Genomic DNA, 27,784 nt, shown 5'->3' on the forward strand with positions numbered 1-27,784 from the left:
GGCATTTTAAAAATGTACCAGTTGCCCTCGCATATTATTACATACACGGTTATAATACCAACCCATAAAATAGGGGAGGCGTGTGTCCTCCTATAAATAATCCTTGTATAAATAATTGTATTAATAATTTTAAAAAAAAAATAATAATAATCGAAAATATCTCATGGCTAAATAACGTAACTTTCCGGTGAACTTTTTTTTTAATAAAAGTAGAAGAACCTCTATGAAAATTTCTAATGTTAGCCCTGAAAAGAGAAACTTTTATGAATTTTTAACCGAAAAATTATTTGCACATTTTCGGGAGCCCAATGAATTTTGTCATGAAATGTTTTATAAATTTTCTTACAGAAGTTCAAACAAGTACTTACATTAATTGTTATACCTAAACAAAAAAAACCCAAATCAAAGATTTTATAAATAAATACAAAAATAAAAATATAAGCAAATTAGATTTTGTAAAATCTGTTATTCATTATCGTCAAATAGATAATATCCAACGATTTATTATTATATACATTTTATAGTCCAGTCAAGTATAATGCTTATAAAAAATACGTTCATGAATATTAAATAATAAAAATTAAAAAAAAAAAATGGGTACACATCTTGTATTAATGAAATGCAAAATGTGCCGTATAAATAAACGAAGGTATATACCCTTTAATAATAAAGAGACATTATAATAATATTATTGACTATCAAAACCAAAGCTTCTTTGTTATGTCATATTCGTAACAATGTATCCGTCTATTTTCCCCAGAAGCCATAGTTTAATTTCCCATTCAAAGTTAAAAATTAATAATAATAAAAAACATTATAAGAAGTTCTTATAGGTTCTCATCCTTAGTGTATATATTTTTGATAATGAACATAAGTATTTACTAGACTTGAAACACGTTTCTTATAGATTTATTCGTAATTATTATAAATTATAAATATAGTAAATTGTGAATATGAAATATTTTGAAAATCTGGTATCTCTAGAGTGATGACTGATAGCTAAAAAATCCAATGAAGAATTGATACAGGAATATAATATTATCGTCATGTGTAATTAAATTTTTTTTTTGTATGGTCACAATCTACAAGACGTACATTTACAAATATAAATACGAATATTGAATTATTTCGTATATTAAACATTAATCCCGATAGGTAATAAATAATAATATTCATTCGATAAACAAAGTTACGTCGTAATAATTAAAACAAACGCGAAAGGATGGAGTAAAAAATAAAAATCTGCAGCACCTAACTTAGCCACCTAGGCATTGGAGCTTAATAATTATTAGTAAGTGTGGTCGGCACATCAGATTAAAAATTGATAGGAAAAATCAGAAAACACACTACACGAGTGTCATCGATATAATTTTATCAAAGTCGTAAAATGATACGTTGTACAGTATAATCGTATCGTAGATATATTGTAAATAATATTCGTTTTTGCATCGAAAATTCTAATCAGAATATTTTATACAAATATATAAGTATTATGCATTTATGCATTTATGCGCGTGTTTATTATAATATGAGATGTATATACAAGGTGACTATTTTATTAGGTTATCACTAAACCGTAATTTTTCTTTCATCATTCAAAACTAATACATTACAACATTTTTGAAGAATAAAATGTTATATAACTCGTAATTAATAATTATATTTGTGCACTATGTTTCACCATTGCAATTGCCGCAGCCCGCAAGTTAATTACAAGTTGTAATCAAGTTGTAACTTACAACAGTTATACCTATAGAAGTGTTTAAAGTTTTAAAGTTTAGACAAGGGAAGTAATGCAAGTACACCAATGTCATTGTGCCACCTCACTCCAATCGTCTAAAAAACTCTAAAACGTAAATGCTTATGCTTAGAAGTTATAAACTCAACTAATATATTATTATTAACTAGATAGTAATAGGTTCTGCAGATTTAAAAGTCGATTTTCGGGTATATCTGAAATCATCAGAGAATTGAGAATATGAAATTAAAAAAAACGTGGATAAGTGGATGTAACTCTGCTGTACAGTAGGTTACAAGTAGGTCACTGTAATGGATGGTGTTAAATTTGAATTCAATGATATAATATCATTGTATAAGAAAAACGATTCTGAGCGAAAACGGTCAGTCAGCCTATGATATCATTACCAAGTATATTTGATGATATTATTTTGAATAAAGTAATTTATATATAACCTATTTAAGTGGAGCCTTGTTTTAAATTTTCAATCCCTACGGTCATTTCTTTTAGAGTTACACCAAAAACCAAAATCGATTTTCTCGAAAACAGATTTTGCGTAATAATTCCCGTTTTTCCTTAATTTTTGTTTTTGTTTTTCACGTCGCTTTTGAAAACTACTGGGAAATTTTTACTTTTGACCCCCCCAAAGTACCAACTAGATTCACTTTCCTATCAGAAAAGTTACTGTTGAAGAAAATCCAAGCTCTTTTACTGTCCTAAAAGGTAATAACAGACACGAAAAAAAAAAAAAGAAAAAACACACATCATTGTAAAATCAATACATTCATCGCTTCGCTCAGAATCTAAAATGTAAGTTATAATTTCACACGGTAAAAACTTGAACGATAATATTAAAAATGTAATTTAAAAAACAATATAACCATTGCGAAAAAACACGGATTTACCGTGAATAAACCATGATACGTTTTGCTTAACACTATGATGCTTTTCCAAAATAATCGCCCTGTATATACAACACATCTGTGACACTAGACGTCGGTCGTCGTCATTAAAATTTATGTTTACGTCAACGGCGGGATGACCGACAGCAAACCGACAGCGACGCCGCCGACACGAGCGAGCGAGTGTGTGTGTGTGTGTCCGGCGCGCGCGTGTGGGCAAGTGTGACAAACCACGAAAGCCCTTTGTAGAAAGTGCGCTCAGTACGAGTGGTCGTCGGACGACAATGTCCAACGGTCAGCTGCGAATAATTATATTATTATTATCGTCGTCGTCGTCGATACCGCCGCAATCGCAGCCGTCGTAGCCGTGACTTTAAGTCGATTCAGCGGCAGCCGTTTTTATTTTATTAGTTTTTTATTAGTTATTTTGTTACCATTATCATAACACTATCGTCGTACATTAGTCGTCCATATTATCATCACGTCGGGATCGAGGAGATAGTGCCTGCAGGGATCCGGCGGCGGGCACGCTGCAGGAATGAAAATCAAACATGCCAGCAACAACATCGGTGAGTGATGCGTAATATTCCCCTAAATATTATTACCTATAATATAACAATAAATCTACACTATAAAATTATTGTCACGTAATTTAAAGGATTTTATAATATTATATACTATAGTATAATATTATTATAGTTCTATACTCATAACAATATTATCAACAGGTAAAATTTATTTATAAATGTAGGGGATAATCTCTGTAACTATACTGAACCGATTCTAAAATTTTTTTCACTTATTGAAAGCTATATACTGATATATATCCCTGATAAGTAATAGTAACATTATATGAGTAACATAGTAATTTAAGTATTCTAAATTACTAAATTACTCGTGCGTGCGAAGCCGTTACTATAACGGCCATTGATAAGATAAAATAATAAAAATATTTATAGGTGTTTTAATTGCCTATCAATCAAACCTAATACATATCAACGCCTCAATATTTTTCCGGAATAGGTCGATAAAAACTTCAAGCACGACAAAAAATCTCACAGCGAAGTTTAGAAACAGACAAGCAACGGGAAGCAATTTAACTTAAGAAATCTAGTAACAATGGTAAAGCATTGCTGGGTCAGATAATATATAAAATTATAATTTTATTATCAGAAACTGATTCAATAAATTGCAGGGGCCATTTACAATCCAACGTGAAGTCCTAGTCCATAATTATTTTAGTGCCCCCCACTTACCAATTCACCTGTTAATTTTCTAAGATTTAAGATTTAAACTAAAGTTGAGAATTCATTTTAAAACAATAATTCTAATAGGTAAGTTGTAGGTACGTCCGTAATAAGTACGTTCAATAGTACCGCGGTATAGTATAATTCAAATTTAGCACCGTTAATTTATTTGAAAACGTTATAATATCGCCTAATCTATAATTTATATTTTTCGAGTACCTATACCTACATGTAGCTTAGGTTAGGTTAGGTTATACAAACACAGGCGGCAAAATAATTATTGTTACCTATTGAACAAATCGATTTTGAACATGAATACAGCGGATTAGAACGAATAACAATATATTATAGAAAAGAAACATTATTATGTGAAACCAAATGAAATCAACGCTCAGCTCGCAGTCTAAAATAAAAATATTTTCAAAAATTGTATTTTATATTATGTTTGTTCTACAAGGAAATATGTGAGTTATAGTGCCCCTATATGTTTTTGGGGCCAAGTTGCGTAAATCCGGGCTGGATGCTTGTTGATTATTATATTATAATTAAGTATATTAGCCATTAGGTACACAAAATATAGTAATAAAGTCGTTGTAGCAGTTGCGGCGTTGTCTGTAGTAGGACCTAACCTATGACCAACGATCGCCGTTTTTCTTTTCGGTTTTCAATTACGACCGCGATTTTATATGTATTCCACGCGCACCCGTTCCTAATCATTTTGTTTTCGTTTAGAATTTTTCGCGAAACGACTCGTCCGTCCTTGTTCTCAACTTCCACAACGCATAAAATATTGTTATTTCAATGCGCATCGAATAAAATATGTGTAATTTATATTTGTGCCTATCATACTGTAACGATGCATGCCATATCCCATATAATCCATTATTATTGGTATTACATTAATTATTATTACATATTATATAGAGGAACAGGCTATATTATTGCATTATATAGTTATATAGTTGTATGAAACACACGCGAACCAACGGGGCGAAAATATAATATTGTTCGGTCGTCGTCTGTTGGATTTATCACTCTGTAATTTATGCGACATGCGTAAATAAGAATCATTTTTATAATAATTATTACTGTATGTAAACATCGAGTCTCACGTGCCACACAGAGGTCGTATAATAATTACATTGCCGTTATATGGCAATTACACGGTTCGTCGTAATACAGTAAAATATTATGATAACAATATTACATTCACTGAATCCATATCATTCAACTAAACCCGCGAATGATATTATAATATTCGATCAATCAAACGATTAAAATAAAGTGAGTCGCGTCGTCCATGTGTTATTGCGACACTGTAGCAGCAGTGAAATATTGCTACTGGTTTGTTATTGGCCCGTAATCTCTATAATGATAATAAAAAATAGTATGCAAGTTATAATATTTTATATTTTTATATTTTAATACTTTCAAATGTTATAAATATTGATCATAATAACATATATTTAAAAATTAAAATTTTGATGATACCTTGTCGGCTTCCGATAGACGTTAATGAGTGTGTGTGACCTTGCCGCGCAGATTAAGTGGCCGTATTGCGTCCCATGAGTTTGATACAGTAATCTCTGCGCTAAGCTTGGACAAAAAAACGAAAATATCCCTCGACTTGCTATAAGCAACACCACCTCAAGAGGGCATCGGGTTGGAGCCGATTATTCGGACACCTGCAAGTGAAAGGAGGGAGCCGAAACGGACAAACTGGAGCCGATGCGGATACACCGAAAAAAAACCTAGATATGATAATGACATATTAATACCAATTAATTTGTATGATAATAATATGAATAATAATAATGTGAACAAAATTAAGATGGGGTCCAAATTGTGCGGGCGGTTGATAATTGGGCCACATTTTAGCTACCTGATTCGTATACAATATATTATTTTGTTTGCATTTTATTACCCGGATTCTGACCCGAGTATTTGGGCCACGTAACACATAAATATACGAGTACATAAAATAAATGAAGTTAATTCTATATCATTTAATATTGGATAATTTATTACCTTTTGCGATAAGACACTCAGTCGCTTCGAATAAAGTTTCGTGTGTGTTGCTGCAGTGAAAAAAAATTAATTATAATATATTATCATTTCATAAAAATCTAAAATGTACTAAAATATAGTAACTCAATTACCGGCATACCTTTTTCAAAAAAAGATTTATCCTGGCCCAATTCCCGGGCACCCAATTTTGCTTTATCTATTTTAATTATTTCAAATGTACCTTTATTTAATTAAGTATAGCTTAATGTGCTTAAATCGTTCCTCATAATTTTTTGTTGCTATATTATCCTGTATCATCATTACCTCCAAATTGTGTGTGTAGCCCCTTCTAAAAACAATTCCGCAAAATTGTATATATGATTAATTATATATAGATTATGTTGAAACCCATGTGGTTACCAAAACAGCATTAGCTTTCCAGCTGTCAGAAAAAATTATGGAACCTGGTCTAAAACAAACACGTTTGGTATTGGATTGTTTGATACTTTCTTAAGTATCGTTGGGTGTTTGGTTATTGGTTTAACAACCCATTAGTAATAAATACCTATAGTACACCATTAATAATAATATGTAATAGATGGTTTTTACCGAGATTCGTCAAATTATTAGATTATAAATATGATAAATTGATTATTTAGAGTGGCATAGCGAGGCAATAACAAAACAGAACCAAAATATTTATTCAGAATCCAATATCTATTCCCAAAATTAAATATTTAGATATATTATATGGAAAAAAACAGCCAAACAAAATATTGTTTATATATTACAAACTATTGAAAATCGTGATTGGTGAACATCTAATACAAATTAGTACAAGCAATAGATGACGTAGAATGTAGATTCTCATCAGTGTTATATTTATAGAGATTTTTATAAAATAAACTATTATTTCACTCGAATAATTTATAGTTTACCTGTTTCTTTGTAGTTTGAAATTGTAATAGCTATACTTTATATTACATTAGAATATAATATGTATAATAATTAATATCAATCATATATGTTTTAGATTTTATTTTTTCAGAAGATATAATCATTGTTTTCATTGCTTTCTATGTTATTTATCATTTAACTGCTAAATATAGGGGTTGGTTTTGAAGCCTTTATATTTAAGGGAGAAATCAGAATATTTATGAGTGACATATTATAATAACATTATGGAATGAAGACATGAACGTATTTATGCAATTTGTTGAAAACACTATTTATTTTATAGTATAACTTCTTGACCGAGCAGACGAACAAAAAAATCAACCGGTGAACAATTTACTTAAACTGATATTAAGGGAATAGGGGATTGAAAGCGGTGATCCTGTCTTTATCGAACACTTACAATTGGTATATAAATCTATATGAGATCAATTTTTCCACTATTTTTAATTTTTCTACAAAATATAATTTTCTATGATTTAGGAGATACAAGATTAATACAATAGAAAAGTCGATCTCAAACATAGACGTGATTTCGAATTCAAACCGTTTTCAGAATTATAATTGCTTCACTAGGTCGATCGGTACGTTGGAAATAGAACACATCTAAATTCCTATGTTATGCGTGTGTTACTGAGTTCGATAAAGACTGATCATCACCGCTTTCACGCTTTAATTAAAACACCGCCACCGTGGTTATCACTTATCACAGAATAATAAAGGATTACGTATAAATTATATTATTTTTATATTAAACTATGTATAACTGTAATACCATAATATTAGTATACGAAATGAAAATGGCGGGGGTATAATTTATTGTGTGTGCTTATAATGGACAAATATACCGTACAAATATAAATAAGTACCTAGGTGTACCTACTATATGTAACCTACCTATGTCAAGTACAAACTCCATCAATAATCACTAAAATAACTAAAACCTAAGCATAATTAAGATAAAAGTAAAATTTAATTATATAATTATAGTTCAAAATTATATTTCCGTTGAGACATTTAGTATTTACATATTTTGGGATATTTTTATAAACAAAACATTTAGACTGTTCTCATTTAATTCGTTTTACAATATTGCATTATATATTTATTATATATCATAAAATAGAAATGTCCGTATAAACAATTACATAATTCCATTTACCTAAATACAAATAAGGTACGTTATAAGACGTATATAGAATTAAATTGAAGCTAATTCATAAATTACCTTATAATAACCTAACATAATTAGGTATTTAATTAGAATGAACATTATTAGTACGTCATATTACATATTATGATTATCTTGAAACGATAAATAATTTGTAGGTAAATTGTACATAAGTAAAATATATACGGCCATGAAGTTGGCCCACCGACTTCACACAATACGTTCAAAATGTATGCCAATATTTTGCGAATAATTTTGTAAAATTCCCGAAATTTGCGAGTCATTACATTCCCTTGTCCTATTCAAGGGTGGGCCAACTTCATGTAGATCAGTAGCCCACCCATCTTACTCAAATTAACCGAGCCGGTATCAAAAGTTTCGTCTTGCTAAAAGCTGCGAGGCCATTCCTGAAATTGGCTAGTCACCTAAAGCTGAGAAATTAACTTCCAAAGTTATGAATTTTGCCCACCCATCTTACTCAAATCAACCCAAACAAATTACAGCAAATTACTCAAAAAGTATTTGCATATATTTTGAACGGTTTGTGTGAAGAGTCGGTGAGCCAACTCACGGCCGTAAAATAAATAGCTTCTTATTTGGAGAGGCTTGAGCTCTACGGTGTGTGTGTGTGTGTGTGTGTGTGTGTGTCTGTCTGTGTGTCACAAATTAGATTGTTAAAATTCTAGTTTTTAAACTGCTCAAACATTCTGAAATAATAAGCTATATGGACCATATTTTCACACAGAAACTTCTTTTGTTAATATTAACTCGCATTATTTACTGTAAATTGTAAGAAGATAATTTTTTTGAAATTATTGATGAATACAAATTGAGTAATTTGAGTTGGCGCCGAATATCCAAAAATAATACGAACGTATAGTTCGACAAAATATTTATAATATTAACAGTAGGTATTTAACTAGCCGTTAATTTCTTAATAGGTAGATATATTTTATTAAATATTAATTTTTTATGTAGAATAATATTATCAAATTAAACGCATGAATTTCACATGTCTGTGTCAACCTGTTGTATTTCGCCATTCTCAAATCTTTATAATAAACTATATAAGTATATTATATAAATATACTAATAACGTATCGACTACTCGTTTTTGAACGTGAATGTTTCAAAATTAAATCTGATATCGAAGTGAATGTTCAAAACTCAAAATATATAATGAAATAATTAAATGCTATCTGGTTTTTTCACCTATTTGTCAATAGGCATATAGTATTACATGTTATTATGCAGTTTACACAACGTTGTAAAAACAAAAATCAAAGAATAAAAAAATCAAAAACCGATTAATATAGAAATCTTATACCTATGCCTAAAGAAAAGTACATATGGGAGCGGTTTGTCAACATTTTTAAGATTACGCCATCGTTATAATACTGCCTACTGGCCTCGTGAGTCAACTTAGCTATATGTTATCTAACAATCAAAAAATTTAAAATATTATACCGTTATTCGTTTTCTTGTTCTTTTAAAAATCTGAGTTGGCTAATTTATAAATCTTTTGAAACCTGAATTACGAATTTCTATTAAGTATTCAAATAATCATATGGTTAGGCACTTTTTTTTTATTTAGCTTCCAATATTTAAATTATAATAGCTCAAAAGTTAGGTAGGTATTAGAAATAAAAACATAAATGAACAATTTAAAATAAATGTTTTTACAAAAAAGAAGTAATTTTACTTTTTAGGCACGTTATATATTAATAAATTATAGTCAGTAGATAGAGAAGTAAATTAGGGATGTATATGTTATATTTATATACAGTTACGATCGGACGACGGACGTGTTCGGAACAAACACAGTGAGACACAAGTACAACACCAGTGCTGTATTTAGAATTGTGTTGTCATAGGCACACATTTCTTTACAGCATGCGGGCATCCCTACCTTCCTCTTTCATAGCTATAACTTTCTTTGGATGATTTTTGCGTACTTTGACCAAAGACTAACCATTCTTCTACACGGCGTTGAATAAGTCTAGACTTACCTTGTTTACTATATATAAATATATAAGCTTTTGGCTGATGACATTGATTCTCTTGAATTTTTTAGAGCCTTTTATCTTTCTCTACTCCAACAGCCCAACTCGTAATACATGGTCTAAAAATCTATTTCATTTAAACCTGTACGTTTATGCCGCAAAGTAACACTCGCTGTAACAGAATTATGCAAACCGTTAACAACCTGAAAATTGAAATGTTCAACTCACCAAACTTATATTTATCTAAGTTGTATTGTACTTTGGGGTCCGAAAGAGAAGTAATGCTAACGTGGTTCCTCCTCCGGTCCTCGATTTAACCGAAAAAAAAAGTTGTATTGTACATTTTTAATTCTTAACTCATAATAATTACACTCATGTATACATTTTATAACATTATTATTTAATAAATTATTGTATTTAAATATCATGTATTCGCGAAATCACAATATTATTCAGTATTCAATATTCATATTATTATTATCTGTAATAGGGCCTCGCCCGTTTAACACCAAATAAATAAATATTCTTCTACACGTGTTACCAAATGCAAAGATTTTTATAAATTAATCATAATTTATTGGTTGAAATTATTATTGTTCATTAAAATCTTGATGTCCTGCAGAAATATTGCGTAAACCAAGAACGATGGAGAATAATAATATATTTTATATTATATAATTGATCATCGTCTATACCGTAAATAATACGCCACAGAGGCCTGTGAGACACCCTGTGCGTACCATAATTAGGTATTGGGCAGCAGTACCTAGCCTGCTGCAGTGGCATATTTACTGTGGTGATGACTGATGACGACCATAATGGTATTCCCTATATTTATTTTTATACTTATGTTTTATTAATACAATTTTCTAAATAAATAGAAACGTTGTGAAAGAAAAATTGAAGTAGTATTTTTCTGGTGGTCATCATCACTTATCACACACCTCCCCCTCCTCACTCACCATCGAAAAAAAAAATAATATTCTAAGAAATACGCGGCTATAGGTACGCTAGATGACTTTAATATAATAGACCTCAAAAACAGTTTTCGTACATCACCATATGAATTATCAAGGCTAGGCATTAACGGGTTAATAAGTTAACAGTTAAGTTATTTTTAACTTATAAACTTAACTTACTAGTTCGCTGTTTTAATTAACTTAACTCATTTGTATATACGTTAACTTAAAATCAACTTATATTATTTTTAATATTCACAGTTACGTTAATTTTGAATTTTCATATTATCTAAATATTATTTATATAAGTTATAAATTCCTAGAATATATAAAATATTATCAGAAAAAAAGGATATATTTACGAAGGATTTCGTACATATATTTTTAAATAAAAACTAATATTAACAACACGATTCACGAAAAAAATTTCTTGAGAAAGCATACTAAATTTGTAGTCAAATAATGAAGTTTGAAAATTCAATAATCTATAATTGGAAATTTTACGTAGAAGTGCATGGTAGTGTAGTTTCAAATCATTTAGAACAATATCAACATAGTTATAGCCAATTTAACTAGAAATTATTTTAGCGTATTTTCAACATTTAATTAGATAATATTTCCCGCGGCCCGCATTACAGTGTACAATCCAACATCTATGGCAACCAATAAACAAAAATAATAATAATAATTTCTACTATTACCATTATAATCTGCAAAAAAAAAAGAAAAAAAAGATCATTGTAAAACCAATATGTTCCCGAAATAATAAGGTATCAACAAAAAATGAATGATATTGCAACAAAAACACTCCACCATACTCCGAGTAAAAAAAACACTAAGTATAAAAAACAACTTCAAAAGTTGTGATATCATTTTGACATTTTATAGGTAGCTAAGTCTTTGAACTATATTATATCATTGCTGTTAAAAATAATCTGCTAAAAAATTCATAGTAAAATCAAGCTAAGTTAAATATTTTAGCAGATTATTTTAATACAAATTATATATAAGTTCATATATCTAGTTCAAATACTTAGCTACCTATAAAATTATATCACAACTTTTAGAACCGTTTTTTATACTTTACTTTTTTTTTTACACGGAGTTTGACGGAGTATTTTTGTTGGAATATCACTCATTTTTTTTGTTGATACCTTATTATTTCGGGAACATATTGGTTTTACAACGATTATCTAGTATTCTAGTATATTATCTAATAAAATGTTGAAAATACACTACGATAATTATTTCTAGTTAAATTGGCTATAACTCTGTTGATATTGTTCTAAATGATTTGAAACTACACTACCATCATGCACTTCTACGTAAAATTTCCAATTATATATTATTGAATTTTCAAACTTCATTACTTAACTACACATTTAGTATGCTTTATCAAGAAATTTTTATATAGTACAAATTTTCATTATTACTATTATAATGTGCAAAACAAAAAACATCATTGTAAAACCAAGTTCCCGAACTAATAAAGTAGGTATTAACAAAAAATAAGTGATATCCCGACAAAAACACTTCGTCAAACTCCGTGTAAAAAAAATGTCAAGTATAAAAAACGGTTTTAAAAGTCGTGATATCGTTTTATAGGTAGCTAAGTATTTGAACATTTGAACTAGATATATTATGAACTTAGATATAATTTATGTTAAAATAATCTGCTAAAAAATGTACAGTAAAATCGAGCTAAGTTCAATTTTTAAGCAGATTATTTTAACATAAATGCGATGTCTATAGTTCAAAGACTTGGGCGCCTGTAAAATGATATCACAACAACTTTTAGAGCCGTTTTTTTTTTTATACCTACTCAGCGTTGTTTTTACACGGAGTGTTTTTGTCGGGTTATACTTTTTAATACATTCGATAACCGTTAGTCCGGCGTCGTGACCCCATACGGACTAAATCGGCGAGGCATATACATATTATACTATAAGAGGTATACTATTACCTAGTATTACAGCATATTATATTGTACCTATACTTATAACAGGCCTACTTAGACGGCAGCAGCAGCAGCAGCAGCAGCAATAATATTATTTTGTAGCGGTTTTCGTTTCTTCCGAGGCGCGCACGGTGTCAAAATCGCGTGGCCGGTCGCAGTTTCCCCCGCACCCGGTCCCCGGTGCGGAGAGCGACCGACCGTCATGTATAATAATAAAATAATTTAGTTTTTTTTTTACACTGAGCGCGTACACACAATAACGATAAAATAATAATAATATATTGTCAGCCGTGGCGGTGGATATAATATTATATGGTGTATCATCGATGTACACGCCGCGCCGTCGCGGTCGGCTGGAGCGTCGTCGCGCCAAGCGCATGCAAGCGACCGCGTCGGCGTCCGACATTCTCGTCCCGAAAACCAGTTCCCCCCGGGGTTACCACCACCCAGGTAACCGTCGAACCACGTACAATTCACTTGTAAAAAACGACGACCATGTGTGTGTGTGTGTGTGTGTGCTGCAGGTACAACACGCTCGCACGATGCATTATTATTATTATTATTATTATTACTATTATTGTTGTTGTTATTAACCATCATCTCGTCATCATCGCGTAGGTAGTCGCCGTTGTCGTCGTGTGTGCGGTTTTGTTCTGCGCGCGTATTCTCCAGCAGTCTGTCGCGCGTGTGCACAGAAATCACGACGCTCTGCGCATTTTTTCGTGCAGCGCGACGACGGTATCTCCCGGTCGAGCTATAAAACCGTACCCGTACCAGCAGTGACCATTAACTACTAATCGTGACGTATACCCAGATTACCTATTACCATTTACCGCGGTATCGCCATATTATATTATACCGCTATAGTGTAGGTAGTAACTGGTACCGCAGTCTTCGACGCTTGCGGTAAATCGATCTTTACGAACACGCCGCCGCACTGCAGCTGAGGTTGACGCGGTAAAACATCATATTGCACCTGTAAGTCGTTTTTCGACCGCGTTAGATATGATTATCGTACGATTTAATGTTATTATATTGTTATTGTATCCGGCCGCGCGAAATCCGAAACTAATAACAAACGATAGCACACTATTATTAGTCTTACGTCATAAATGGGTACATATTATCATTATACGCGTCAAATAATGTTTTTTTTTCGCAGACGACATGGAAAGACAACGGGCAGAGTCGACGTTCACCATCATTTCAAAGGTCAAGAATTCGCCCAACGTGAACACGGCCGTGAAATGGCTATCGTCCAACAAGTTACTCATATTCATCTTGGTATCGGTCGTATTCGGAGTGATCTTGGGTGAGTACATGGTTAAACACAATACTATAATACATATTATACGACCAACAGCTAGAAGTAATAATATTACGCGAGTAGTATAATTTATTGTTCCAATATTGAAAAGGTACTTCAATTTCAGTGAATATATTAATATTAATCGCATACCTACCTACAACTATTCGTCGACAATAAATTTACTGTGGTTTTTATTTTGTGTGAAAATCTTACCACCTGATCACAGAGTTTTCACATCAAGTAGGTAGGTATACAGCACTTATACCTATATCGGTTATACATAATATACCTATTATTGTTACTTTTCTGTAGACTCATTCCAGGTTGTGGGAAAAAATCTGAATTTAGTACAGTTTTTATCAAGTGCCAACCATATACTATACGTAATATTATTATGTATTTTCTTAAAAATATAGGTAGATAGGTACGTATTTGAACTTGATAAATAAAATACGTCTATAATCAAGTCATTTGATTTATTGATCAACCTTTAAATTCCACAAAAATATAAATAGTTACATAATGTAGGTAGGTACATTTATACTAACTTTAACACATTGAACACAATATAATTAATACCTATTTCTTCGATTAGATGTATTTTCAATGTTCTATAATCTATACTAATTTATTGAAATTAGAACATTTTGTAATATTAATTGTATTTTATTACACGATTCTCACATAAAATTAAATATACAATTATAATTATTATTATTCTGCAGATAAACTATGAAATCTACGTATTTAAAAATGCCATTTTGCATAATATTATCTATAGCGATAAGGTCTTGAAGTTATTGAATCGAGTGCATTAAACTTACCTTTGCTGAAAGTCGTAAAAGAAATACCTTAATAGTTTTAATTTATAGAATATGACGTAGAAGTAGAACCTACAATATGCAACAATGAAAATATATTAAAATTTATTAACTCTCGCGGAGGAACGAAATTACTTCAGACCAACTATAGATGGAAAAATAGGTATTCTCCAGAATTTTAGTTCAAAACGGTGTAATACTGTTATAATAGGTATCTGCAGTCAGTTGCCAGTGGCTTTAAAGTTAGAGGCCTTAAGTTAGGACTCAGAAAACTTTTGCATATTATATACACTATGTACAGCCTAGGGAGGGATTGATCTCCTTGATCCCCTCCCCCCCTTAAATACGCCACTGCCCGTATACAGTACACTATCGCAGCCCGCAGGGTTGGACAAACTTTTTTTGATAAAGATCAACTGAGAATATATTTTTCATTTGATGATAGCCATACAAATATAATATACGACTGTCGACAGCAGTCTCTGCAGGGATTTATTAGGGGGTTACTATATGTGTTATAATACATTCTAACTAAAGGGAATGACTTTGAAATCGGCCCCTAGTATACCTACATAGTATAAATTATTATAAAAAGCAGGTAAGTGGATATCGCTCTGCTGTACAGTAGGTAAAAAGTGGGTCAATGTATAATGGATTATATTAAACTTGAATTCAATGATATAATATCATTGTATAAGAAAAACAATTCTGAGCGTAGACGGTTTGTCAATCTGGATATTTTATATTGTTATTATTTATTATAGTCTGTAAGTTGAATTAATATTATAATATTATAATTTTTTATTCGTTTTTATGGTGATAAACAAAACGTTAGAAATTAAAATTCCACTTTTAGCGGTTTTTCGTAATTTGTCGGTGGCTTTTCACGTGGCATTAAATAACTATTGATAAAATCGAAAATGACCTCTCTAAAGTACCTTCTTGATCCAATTTGCTAAAAAATAAGATACTTTATGTTGAAATCAAAGCACTCCGTCTGGTAGAAATTTTGTATACAGGGTAAAATTAAATTTTAAAAAAACACCATTCTAAAACCACTAGCTTCCTCACTCCGCTCAGAATCTAAAATGAGTTCATACTTTTCTAACATAAACGAATTTTTCAATCGAATTTAATTGCGTTATTAGATAGATAATGCCTAAGTTATATAAAAATGCTTGTTGCAAAGTCTACAAGTGCATTTGCATATCAATCTTGCTAAGTCGTATTTAATGCTAGATGACATAGAAATCCATTTCAAGCTTTTTTGATTAAGTATGTAAAGTTTTATTTTGCGTATTTTTGCATATTTAGAGTTTTTTCCCTATTTGGCATATTTATGCGGATTTTGGCCAACATTTGATGTAAAAAGCAATAATTTATATTTTTGCACTGTTTAAAATAGGTATATTATGGGAATTGTTTTAAAATTTTCGAATTTTCGTTTTAAATATAACGACTAACTGGATATTTATTTTATTAGGTTATTATTTAATAATAGATGTTTTTAAATTTAATTTTTGGAACTAAAATTAAACAAATAAAACGTAATTTTTCAAAATATGAATGGATATATTTTCTTGTTATTCCCAAAATTTCTTATAATTTCTTCTTTTTTTAATCTGCAATTTTTAGTGCATATAAATACATTTTTCTGAACTTTTTAAGGCATATTTTCAATGCGTAAGTGCATGCTTATTAAGGCAATTTTTAGGGTATGAACTTACGAGCCCTGGCCCCTGATTATTAGTTATTATTAGGCATTAATGTCACTATTTTAGTATAATGTACTTATAACAACTCAATTACTTGTTCTTATCAATTTATTAGATTTATTAAACAAAGTGAAAATTTAAAATTTAATTTATAAATGGAAATAATTTGAGTAAAAAGTATTAAATATTGTGTTTACATTAAGTATTAAGTACTTGTATATTAATGGTTTAATTTAACTATAACTATATATTTTAAATGGTAAATTAAAATTTCTATCCTTGTGAATATTTTGAATTATCCCTCCAAGAAACAATGGTGGATTCAAGACTTCAATTGTATAATAAATAATATTATATGCCACTATCTCGTGTCGAAAAGAGTGAAGCGAGAAAAGTGCTGTATTAATATACATGTATTTATTTATTTATTAAAGAGGTCTAGAATTTTAAAACGTTTAATTCTTAAACGTTGCCTGTTATTTTAATATAATATAGTAGATAACTACTATATTCAACAAAAATAAATTGTCTTACCTAATCTGAGCGTTTCTTTTTTTTTAGAACGATTTATTGTTAATTAGTTTATTAAACAAAAATAACGTAAAATATATGTATGGGCGTAACGTATTCAAAAGTATTATAGGTACCTAATATGATTTATATTATAATAATAATAATCATTTAGGTGATATCATTTGCAAAATTAACGTGGGCGCAGAATCGCGTACAACACGATTACAGGTACATATTTTAACATTTATTACAACACTAATACTAGTAGTATAGGTACTATCCAAATTCCAAGCTTAAGAAAATGCAAATTTACCAAACTCGTAACCTTGAAATCGCTCAAGGTCAATAGTTCTGTATTTTTTAAAAGAAACAAAGTGTGTTATTTTTTTATTTTATGGTGATAGTAAACTTTTATTATTTATACATAGGTTATAAAAGACAACATATTTTTATATAAAAAAGTTGGAGCGAGTAGTTGATATTGTTTTTGTTTTATATTTTACTTTTCAAAAATTCAATTTTGAACACTAAATATTATTTTGAAATATTTTTTAGTTTAAATAAAAACTTAAGTAACATGCTCAAGTAACTTGAGAAACATTTGTATCACTCAAAATGGTATACATTTGTGCTTCATTCATCACAACTCTTTGTAAGTATTAAGTAGGTACACTTAACAGTACCTATTAAACTTCTAAGTTCTATTTGTTTAGCGAATTTCATTAGAGTATTTATAGATGTTTATTTTTTTTATTAAACTCAGAAAAACTTCGGCAGCAAAGGATTTAAGTTATAATTTAACTTCATAACAGTGTTGATTATAGTATTACAATATTAATTTGAATGAAGTTGAGGCGGGAGAATACGACATTTTATCGGAAAAAATAACTAGGCAATACCTAAGAATTATGAATATAATATTGAATTCTATTGGTTTAAAAAAATGAAGCAATTCGTATTCAGTATTATTATTATTATTATTTACTATCATATATGACATTTATTAATTATCTATAAGTTAGAACCATGTAGTAAATATTTAGGATTGTTTATATTACCACGTAAAAGTGTATAACGTATTGGTTTAGTTAATCATCGTTCATGAGCGTGATTAGTGAATTTTTTTTTTAATTAACCATTTAATTTGCCGCCACAGAGTAATGAGAATTGCCAAGAGAATTATCAAGTTAAATATTATAAAACGTTAAAGCTGATGAAAAATAAAAATGTAGCAATAAAAAATATGTTTTTGTAAAGTTTAGGAGATTATAAATGTATTACGTAAGGGCCTACAAAGTGAGTTACTTTTTGAAAGGTGAAATCTGATTAGTTTTGTGCATATAAATTCATTGAATATACATATTTGTGTCATTAAATTAAGTTCAAAATGAGCATAATTCATTGATTATACTCTATAATATATTTTTACAAAAACACTACTGCAGGGTGTCGATGTTTAATATTTTAATATAGGTATAAATTAGTACTTTTTAACAGTAAGTACGGATATACAAACCGATAGTTTAACACTTTAACATATTATTTGTCGGTTTTTTATATCATCTGCTGTAAATTTCCTACGATATGGTAAAAGTTGTAATAACTAGCTATGTACGAATTAAAGTAGTTATCATTTTAGCAAAATTACTAATTAATCAGTAATATAATAATAAAGATAAACAATACATATTAACCAGTAAGTACGATTTTTTTTTATCAAAATTATAGATCCAACCAATTAAAATATTATATTGACCTATGTTTATTGAAATTATTTTTTTCCGGCTATTATTTTTTTGCCATTATTCCATAATTAGGTTCATTATACGTAATATTATCAACAATTAAAATGTAAAGGCATTAATAATGCACTATTTTTTATATATCATATACAACTTATACGTCATTATTATTTATAAATACCTACAATTTTAAAAACACAACATTAATTATCATAATTTCTGAATAACATGATACAACGTGTTAAATTTATTTTACGTCCATAACAATAATATAATATATTGTAAAACAGATATTGAATTCTAAGATGGTTTATTTATATTCTATATCTTAAAATCTCAAAATAAATAAATGTATTAAAATGCTTACAGTGCCATTTATGATGTTATCAATAGGTTTATAATATTATATTTCATTGTATTTGATTTCAGGATTGATATTAAGACCGCTGAACCTTAGCAGTGATATTATTACTCTAATTTCATATCCTGGTGACCTTTTCTTGAGGACTTTAAAGTTGATGGTGTTACCATTCATTATATCATGTTTAATTATAGGTAAGCATATTTTTTTATTTATATAACAATACTCAATATTAACGCAATGTAACACCTAATTACAATTTACAAGTAATTAGTAGATATTGAGTTATGGGTAACAGATGATTAAAAATCACAATTAAAACTGAACTGAATGAATAGGTATTGATTGTAATTGTCGAAATATAACAATTTTAAGTTAGAATTTCAATAAAGAAAAAAAAACTGAACTGGAATCGTTTTCAGTTTGATCAGCTTTATTGACAATTTCTAAGCCATTATGTACATTTTTTTTATAAAATTTTTCCTCACTTAAATAATAATAAGGTATAATAAGTTATATTTATAGATACATTAAGATGATTGCCAAAGTCCTTTAAGACAGCGGAGAACTTTAATAGGTGAAGTTTGGAATTTATTAATTAGTCAATAAATGAATCATGTTTTATGTGTATGTAAAACTTATATATTTAAAATATATAATGAAAAATACAATTAAGTATTACCTATAATATATGTTTAACTCGTATTAGTAATATATTTATAACAGTAGAACAAAAATTCTATTGGATTCATTTTACCTAGAAAACACATATAATGACATAATATATTTTTGATTTAATATTTGTATACATTTTATAATATTATTATTATAATCAAATATTGGTACTCTAATCCACCAATCTAAACTTAAAACACTTATAATTAATTACTCGTTCGGTATTCAATTTTTAGACGTAGAAATACTATGCTTAAAAAATGTAGAATAATATCTTCTCCTTCTTCGGTAAACTCGGCCACTAGGACCATCCCGACAACATCCTTGCCTCCAATTTTTTCTATACGATGCCTGTATCATCCAGTCGACACCTCCTCGTAACGCTTTTACATCATTCTTCACTACGTCCTCCAATCTCAGACGTGGTATTCCCAGCGATCTTTTCCCAGTAGGGTTTTCTTCTAATATTATGCGTATTAGTGGGTTTTTACTACACCATGCATACCCAGCCCATAAAAATCTTTTGTTCTTTATTGTTTCGAGTATACTGGGTTTATGGAAGAGCGTTTCTAATCCATCGTTTTTTCTTATTCTCCACTCACCACTTAGCATGTCCTTTACTGGTTCAAAAATCTTTCGCAATATTTTTCTTTCCAAATTAAGAGTTTTATTCATCACTTTTCCTTTATGACCATGTCTCAGATCCATAAGTAATTACAGTTTGTATTAATGTAATGTATAATTGTATTTTTAAATTCTTTGAAAGTGATCTTGATCCCAGTAATTTCGCAAGACTATAGAGGCATTTATTTCCTGACTGAATTCTTGCCCCTATTTCTATTTCCATTTCATTTCTCTCGGAAAGTATAGACCTTAGGTATTTGAATTGTTTTGTTCTTTTGAAATGTCGGAAAGTAGAAAAATTAAAATGTAGAATAATATATAATTGATAATATAAATTAAATAGGTATAGGTACTTAAATTAGTTAAGTTCTATAAAGTTATAACTTAAAAATTTATAATAATAAAATATATTAAAAAATTATACATAGTTATTTTAAAAATAATATGTGTCTTACACTCTTACATTTAAATAAATCCCTGTGGCCTACGTATAACTGATCTACGAAAATTGGCTTTTGAGAATGTTAAAGTGTGAAAAACGAACCTTAGATTGGCAACCAGCTCATAATAAATTAAGTAAAACAAGTTTACGTCATAATTATAACTGTATAAGACAAAGGTACATTTCTATGCAGTTTTTAGACACAATATTACTCAGTGCCACCAATTATGGGGGGGGGGGGAGAGGGGCAACTGCCCCGAGTGGAAAACTTTAGTGGTGGCAAATGTGTTGAATGGGGGTTTATACTTAGGAGACTATCGCACTCTACATAAATTAAGGAAAATAATACTTATTAGTAATTATATATTTAGCAATAAAAAATTACCCGACTTAACTTTTATTATAATTCTATTCTCATTTCAATATTTAATAGGCAATCAAATCCATAATTATTAATCTTTCTCGATTACTCCTTATACCAATTAAACATTATCTTATCTTTTAAAATTTATTTTAACTTTAAACCTAACTTAATTGCATAATATTACGATTTAATGTATTTTAATTGATATTAAATCATATTATTTGTCTGTAATTTTGCATAACTGAAGTAGACCCATTAGACCTGGGATGCATGATAGAAGGGGGGCCTCATCGTGCATCCCAGTCTTGTATACTTTACCCCCCATAATACCTGTTGTACCAATTTTATTACAGATTGTATATATATTCTTGTCAATCAAAAGAAAAAAAAACAATAAATTACAGTCAGTTGATAAAGATATAAATATTTTTTGTGAAATTTGCGTCATCAAACTTATTTTGCCCCGGTGCTCATATAGTCTAAAATTCGCCACTGCAACTACTAGTATAGACAATGGTCATGGTTGGCGTCATGACATTTATTATAATACCGTTTTTCACCATACCGCACTGTTGCACCCAAGTTACACCACAGATATGGGCACAGAAAATTATAATTGTCCTGAATGCAGGCTGGTGCAAGTGTAGAAGAAACACAATATCAGTACCTACTAACCACTAAAGTTATCACTAAAGAGTAAAGATAATAAAATATGTTATATATAAATATGTTATATATCTGTGGTACTTATCATGGTAATGATAAGGCGCACGAGCTCCAGGAGCTCGTGCAACTATCACTGCACTAAGTGCAAAAAACTCGCATAATGCAGTAACGTGGAACATAAAATTAGTAATTTACACTGGTGAAACACAAAAAAGTACACCAGTGCAGCTAGTGCGACGAGGTAGAAAACACTATAAATTGCTGTTCCACTGAACGCTGCGTCAAGACACTACAGGAGAAACCAATAAACCCAAATAATTTATTATTAACTTTGTTAATATTCATTGGGGTTATTATTGCAATATTTATTACTTATTTAGATCGTTGTAGGATGTATCCTGCAGGCATAACGTACTTTTTATGTGTTCCATAATCAAATATTATTATTGTTTAAATTTATGACAGTGGTACATTATGTAGGTACTTATCCGCAAACACATTACTTTCACTCATTTTTTACTAAACCATATTTTTATTTTACGCACGTTTCATTAGAATTCAAAATTATGAATGTGAACCAAAATTACAATTTTTCCTTTTCTGCCATATTTATCTTTTTATTAGGTACTGTTTCAGATTAAATACTATATTGCAGTATAGAACAGCTGACTTTAATATTGAAATCCAATATGGCAATATATTATGTTAATATATATTTGCATAGTTATTAAGTTCATTATGCATTGTGAACGAATTTTTTTCAGGTGCTGCTAATTTGGATATAAGCAAAAATGGCAATGTTGCAATCCGAACCATTGTGTATTTTGTCCTTACGTCTGTTTTTAATGTCTGTTTGGGGTTAACGCTCGGTCTGCTCGTTCATCCCGGCAGCCCAGATTTAAGGTACACGAATACCACGTCATTTTCAGGACCCAAAAAAATGAACGTTATGGATGGATTTTTAGATATGGGAAAGTGAGTAAAATAAAATACTAATTGTATTCGTTGGATGTAATAATTAACAATTCAAATAAGTCATTTTATAATTGTATATACTAATCAAAACTGTATAGAAATTAAATTAAAATAGAAATAAAATTAAAATTAAAAATTACATTGATATACCTATTATAAAACAATAGCACTATATTAGTATACACTATATATAGTAATAATTTTGAATTTGTATGAATAAAATTAGTATCACTGTCTTCAATTTTAAATTTAAATTTACTTAGTGATTTTTTTTTTTTAGGAATTTATTGCCAGAAAATTTGTTCCAAGCTACAATCCAACAAGTAAGAAATAATTAATAAATACTATTAAATATTAATCGTATAATATTATATAACTATTAACATTTTCAAAAGTTCTATTATTGTTCGGGGCTATTGCTTCAAAGTAATATTTTATGAATTAATTTCCTAAATTTAAAAATTATAATTAAAAGTACCTAATATAAAATATTTTTCCTTCTTAAATCACTGTTGAAACGCATAAGGTTTATTGTCTTGAGATCTTATAATATATTAACATCATTATTATAAATATAATAGTTATTATACTATGCGCCTTACCATTCACTATGTACCAAGTAACTTAGTACCTACTACATTCGATTTGTATAGTGACGATTGTGAATATTTTTCAGACATTAACCGAGTATGAGACCGTCATGGGTGAAAATAACACGAAAACGTTGAAAAAAGTCGTTAAATACAAGTAATACTACAACATTATTAAAGTGCAGTTGGCTGGGTCGGATAATATTTAATAATATTATATCCCGTGCTTTTGACTTTGTCCAATATACTATAATCGTTATCGTAGCTTACATAATATAAATATAAATCTTGCTGCTGTGCAGCAACTCGTTTTGGATGAAAAAAAATATATATACCTAACATAAAAAAAATCGTTCAAAAAATATTTCCAAACCATTTTCAGAGACGGTACAAATACATTGGGCATAATATTCTTTTGCCTGATCTTCGGAACCGTACTGGGCACGATGGGTGAACGCAAGCGACCAGTTTTGAACTTCTTCACAGTCACCTACGAAGTAATGCAAAAGATACTCACCGGAGTGATTTGGTAAATTTCGATAAACTGCTTATTGCATGCGTCTAACAAAATATATTATTATGTATACCTACATCATACACTCCCACACACACGTGGTTTATTCAATTCCGGACCTAATTAAACTATGAAATATATTTCTATAATCCTCATCCATTTATATACCGCATTATAATATACATAACATATTGTATACATAACATATTGTTAATATTATATTATTGCACGTACAACCCTATTACGGTAACCTCTATTACAGAACGTCTCTGTAGGTTTACACCAATTGGAGTGGCCAGCGTCATATGCGGTAAGATCATCACACAGGCCCAACTCACCACCACGCTGGTCCAGCTCAGCTTGTTCATCGCAACGACTGTCGGCGGTTTCCTATTCTATCAGCTGATTGTCATACAAGTAATTTATTTCGTAATCGTGAAGAAGTCTCCGTGGCCGTACTACGTGTCGCTGGGACCCGCTCTCGCGACCGCCTTTGCCACTGCTTCCAAGTAAGATATTTTGTTTTCGTTGAAGGTCGTCAGCGACTAATACAAAGTTTGACTGATATGACAAATAAAAATAAAAAATATTATAATACTATTAACCAAATATCATCCCATGAAATGTAAAAAAATATAAAACTCACGGAACTTTAATAATAATATTTATTGAAGTATTTGATTTTGAAAATATGACTGTGTTTGTATAATATTTTGTTCCCACTATTACACCAATGAGCTTAAGCTATAGGTACTATAAACTTAACAGATATTATAGAAACCAAAGTTTCGTCAAAAAATACGTAAATTCCAATTGAATCACATAACTTACAACTGTAGGTATAGGATTTAGATTTTAGATGATGGACTAAAAGATTGCGAAATATGCTCATACTATATTTTATAAAAAAAATTATGATTTTGATTTTAAATTTATATAAAACATGTTACCACAATGTTTATTTATTCATTAATTATTATAAAATCATAATTTTAAAAAAAATTCTAGAAAAGTGTAGGAAAAAATAATATTATGGTATAAAATAATAATTGGGTTGGTAGAGCTTAAATTTAAGTTTTTAAAATTATCTTTACTGTATTGAAAGTCTTGAACAAAATACATTTTCATTTTCTCGAAATTGTTCATAAAGTTATACGTATTTAAGACTTTTGAGTTGTAAAATAGTGCAATATGTCATAATAAGACCAAATATACGTATAACCTTAACATTAAAAAAAAAAATTTAATGTTTAAAGGTACTTACACACAAATATTATAATAATTACTAAAATACTAAAATAATTCATATTTTCAATCACACTTTCATGAAACTGCTTATTTAGCTTACTTGGCGTTTAAACTGTAGTTACAATCGACCAGTAAAAATATGAAAATGCTAGTCATATACTCATATACTCATATCTGAGTTATAGTTCATAAGTTCATACTGTATAGGTTAGGTAGACATTTCAAACAATTGTAAGAATATTAATTTGAGCAATAATTAATAAAGCATATAACTCAACACGCTTTATTTGTATAGGTACAAACTTTACGCATATTAATATTTTTGTTTTTTAAAATATTAATAAATAAATTATATTAATGTTTCGTAATTATTATAATGATGACTCATGAATGAATAGTGTAAACTAAATACTTCAAAGATTCATAAATCATAATAATATGTATCTAACATTCATATATTTTACCTACGTGTTGTTGCCTTAATGATAACATTAAATAATATGATCTCAATTTTAATTTAATTTATTATTTAATGTTTTATCTTAGGTCAGCGTCTCTTCCAATAACATTCAAAGTGTTGGACGAAAAATTAAAGATGAATCCAAAAATCACTAAATTTGTCCTACCAATCGGTACGATCAATATGGACGGTTCGGCTCTGTACCTGAGTGTAGCACTATTGTTCTTGGCACAAATCAATAATTTGCAATTAGGCATTGGAGAAATTTTCACTATCGGGTATGATATTAAAGGTTTCGACGATACATATATAATACAACCTTATATAACAATATAACGTATATCGAATTACACGTCATTCGAAACTCACAGTTTTGTTTTTTACCTTTTTACCGTAAACTGTCGTTCAATAATATATGACGTCGATAAACATCATTGTTTAACAATAAACACCTCGATAAGAAAATTTTAGTAGGTAAAAAAAATGGTTCAAAAACCAGTATAGGTATAATAAAAGTGCATCATAATATTTTATTAATCTGTCCTCTATAGACTATATAACATTATAATATACCTATACAAGATTAAGATTATAAGAATTATTATTTTGAAAATGTTCAAGTATTAAATCATAATTTGATCGAATAGTTTTTGTGTTATTATCAATTTTTGTTTTGAGGTAATAGCAGTTTAGAAGATATGGGAACATTTATTCTTAAAATAATTTGTAAAATCTAAGTACTTATCTAAAAAATACGGTCTTTAAATACGGTACTTGTAAATTCCAAAAATTAGAATTTTAATATATTTGTTTTGTAAGCAATTTGTTTGTTTTTCATATATCTATGATATCCAACTGAAAATCCAGTTTTTATATAAATACGAACGCCAGACAAGTTATAGTTCGATCGCAATAATTACATATATTATATAAATAGTACACCCAGGCCTACCTAGCTGTAGTTAATGGGGTGCAACCATAATGTTTAATGGCTACAAATTGCGCAATCCCCTCGCGCATGTTTTTTTAAATATAAAAACCGGTGGGTACAAAAAATTGCGACCAATGAATATGATAACAATCGATGTTTAAATTTATATGATGACAACCAAAAAATATTCACATAATTATATACATGCCCCTCACAAATAAGTGATTTATTTTAATTGGTATCATTCGACTACAGGTTGGCTTGCACGGCGGCAAGTATGTCTTCGGCAGCTATTCCATCGGCAGCCATCGTCTTGGTCGTAATGCTGTGTAGCGTGATCAACATACCCACCGAAGACGTATCTATGCTGTTTGCCGTCGATTGGCTAGTGTGAGTACCTTATGTATCGCTATATACGACATTAGGACACATAATATAATACATATGTACTTATACATATAAATGTATAATAGGTACACGCGTTTCTGAAATTAGTTATTTATAATATTAATTTTTTATTTTTAATATATATCGCAAAACAGGGACAGGTTCAGGACCATGAACAATCTGATCGGAGACTGTTACACGGTGGCCATTGTTCAACATTTATCCAAAGAGGAATTAGAACAGGTAAAAACACAATAATAATAGATATACTTTTTATAATATAAGTACAACAATACAATTATAATGTCAGTCAAATTTGGTACCTAGCGAAGTTCACCAATCCAGCATTTAGGTATATACCTAACACAAATAATGATACCCGCCCCATCTTTTTAATTTTTGAAATCATCAATCTCGAATTCAAGTTTAGAAACTAATAGTTTATAGTATAATAATAGTATAATAGTTATAGATTTATTATAGTATAATAAACAATTTTAAATATTTGA

At 29.4% G+C, this 27,784-nt stretch overlaps 1 protein-coding gene across 2 annotated transcripts in view; it reads left to right on the forward strand.

Annotated features, from left to right (window-relative positions):
- Positions 1-2,903: 2,903 nt before the first annotated feature.
- LOC132941265 (excitatory amino acid transporter 3) overlaps positions 2,904-27,784 on the forward strand; it is a 29,192-nt gene continuing 4,311 nt past the window's right edge. Inside the window, exons 1-11 of one of the 2 annotated variants that reach the window (XM_061009242.1) lie at positions 2,904-3,209; positions 14,101-14,250; positions 19,468-19,593; positions 22,935-23,145; positions 23,426-23,468; positions 23,822-23,892; positions 24,118-24,264; positions 24,525-24,758; positions 26,044-26,235; positions 27,144-27,278; positions 27,431-27,518. In XM_061009242.1, coding sequence (XP_060865225.1) covers positions 3,179-3,209; positions 14,101-14,250; positions 19,468-19,593; positions 22,935-23,145; positions 23,426-23,468; positions 23,822-23,892; positions 24,118-24,264; positions 24,525-24,758; positions 26,044-26,235; positions 27,144-27,278; positions 27,431-27,518 — 1,428 coding nt within the window. In that variant the 5' untranslated portion in view covers positions 2,904-3,178. Of the gene's footprint in view, positions 3,210-13,519; positions 13,917-14,100; positions 14,251-19,467; positions 19,594-22,934; positions 23,146-23,425; positions 23,469-23,821; positions 23,893-24,117; positions 24,265-24,524; positions 24,759-26,043; positions 26,236-27,143; positions 27,279-27,430; positions 27,519-27,784 lie in introns of those variants that run through there. The other variant, XM_061009243.1, reaches the window with a different exon arrangement.

Source organism: Metopolophium dirhodum, chromosome 3, assembly GCF_019925205.1.
Source record: "Metopolophium dirhodum isolate CAU chromosome 3, ASM1992520v1, whole genome shotgun sequence".
NCBI classification, from domain to species: Eukaryota; Metazoa; Arthropoda; class Insecta; order Hemiptera; family Aphididae; genus Metopolophium; species Metopolophium dirhodum.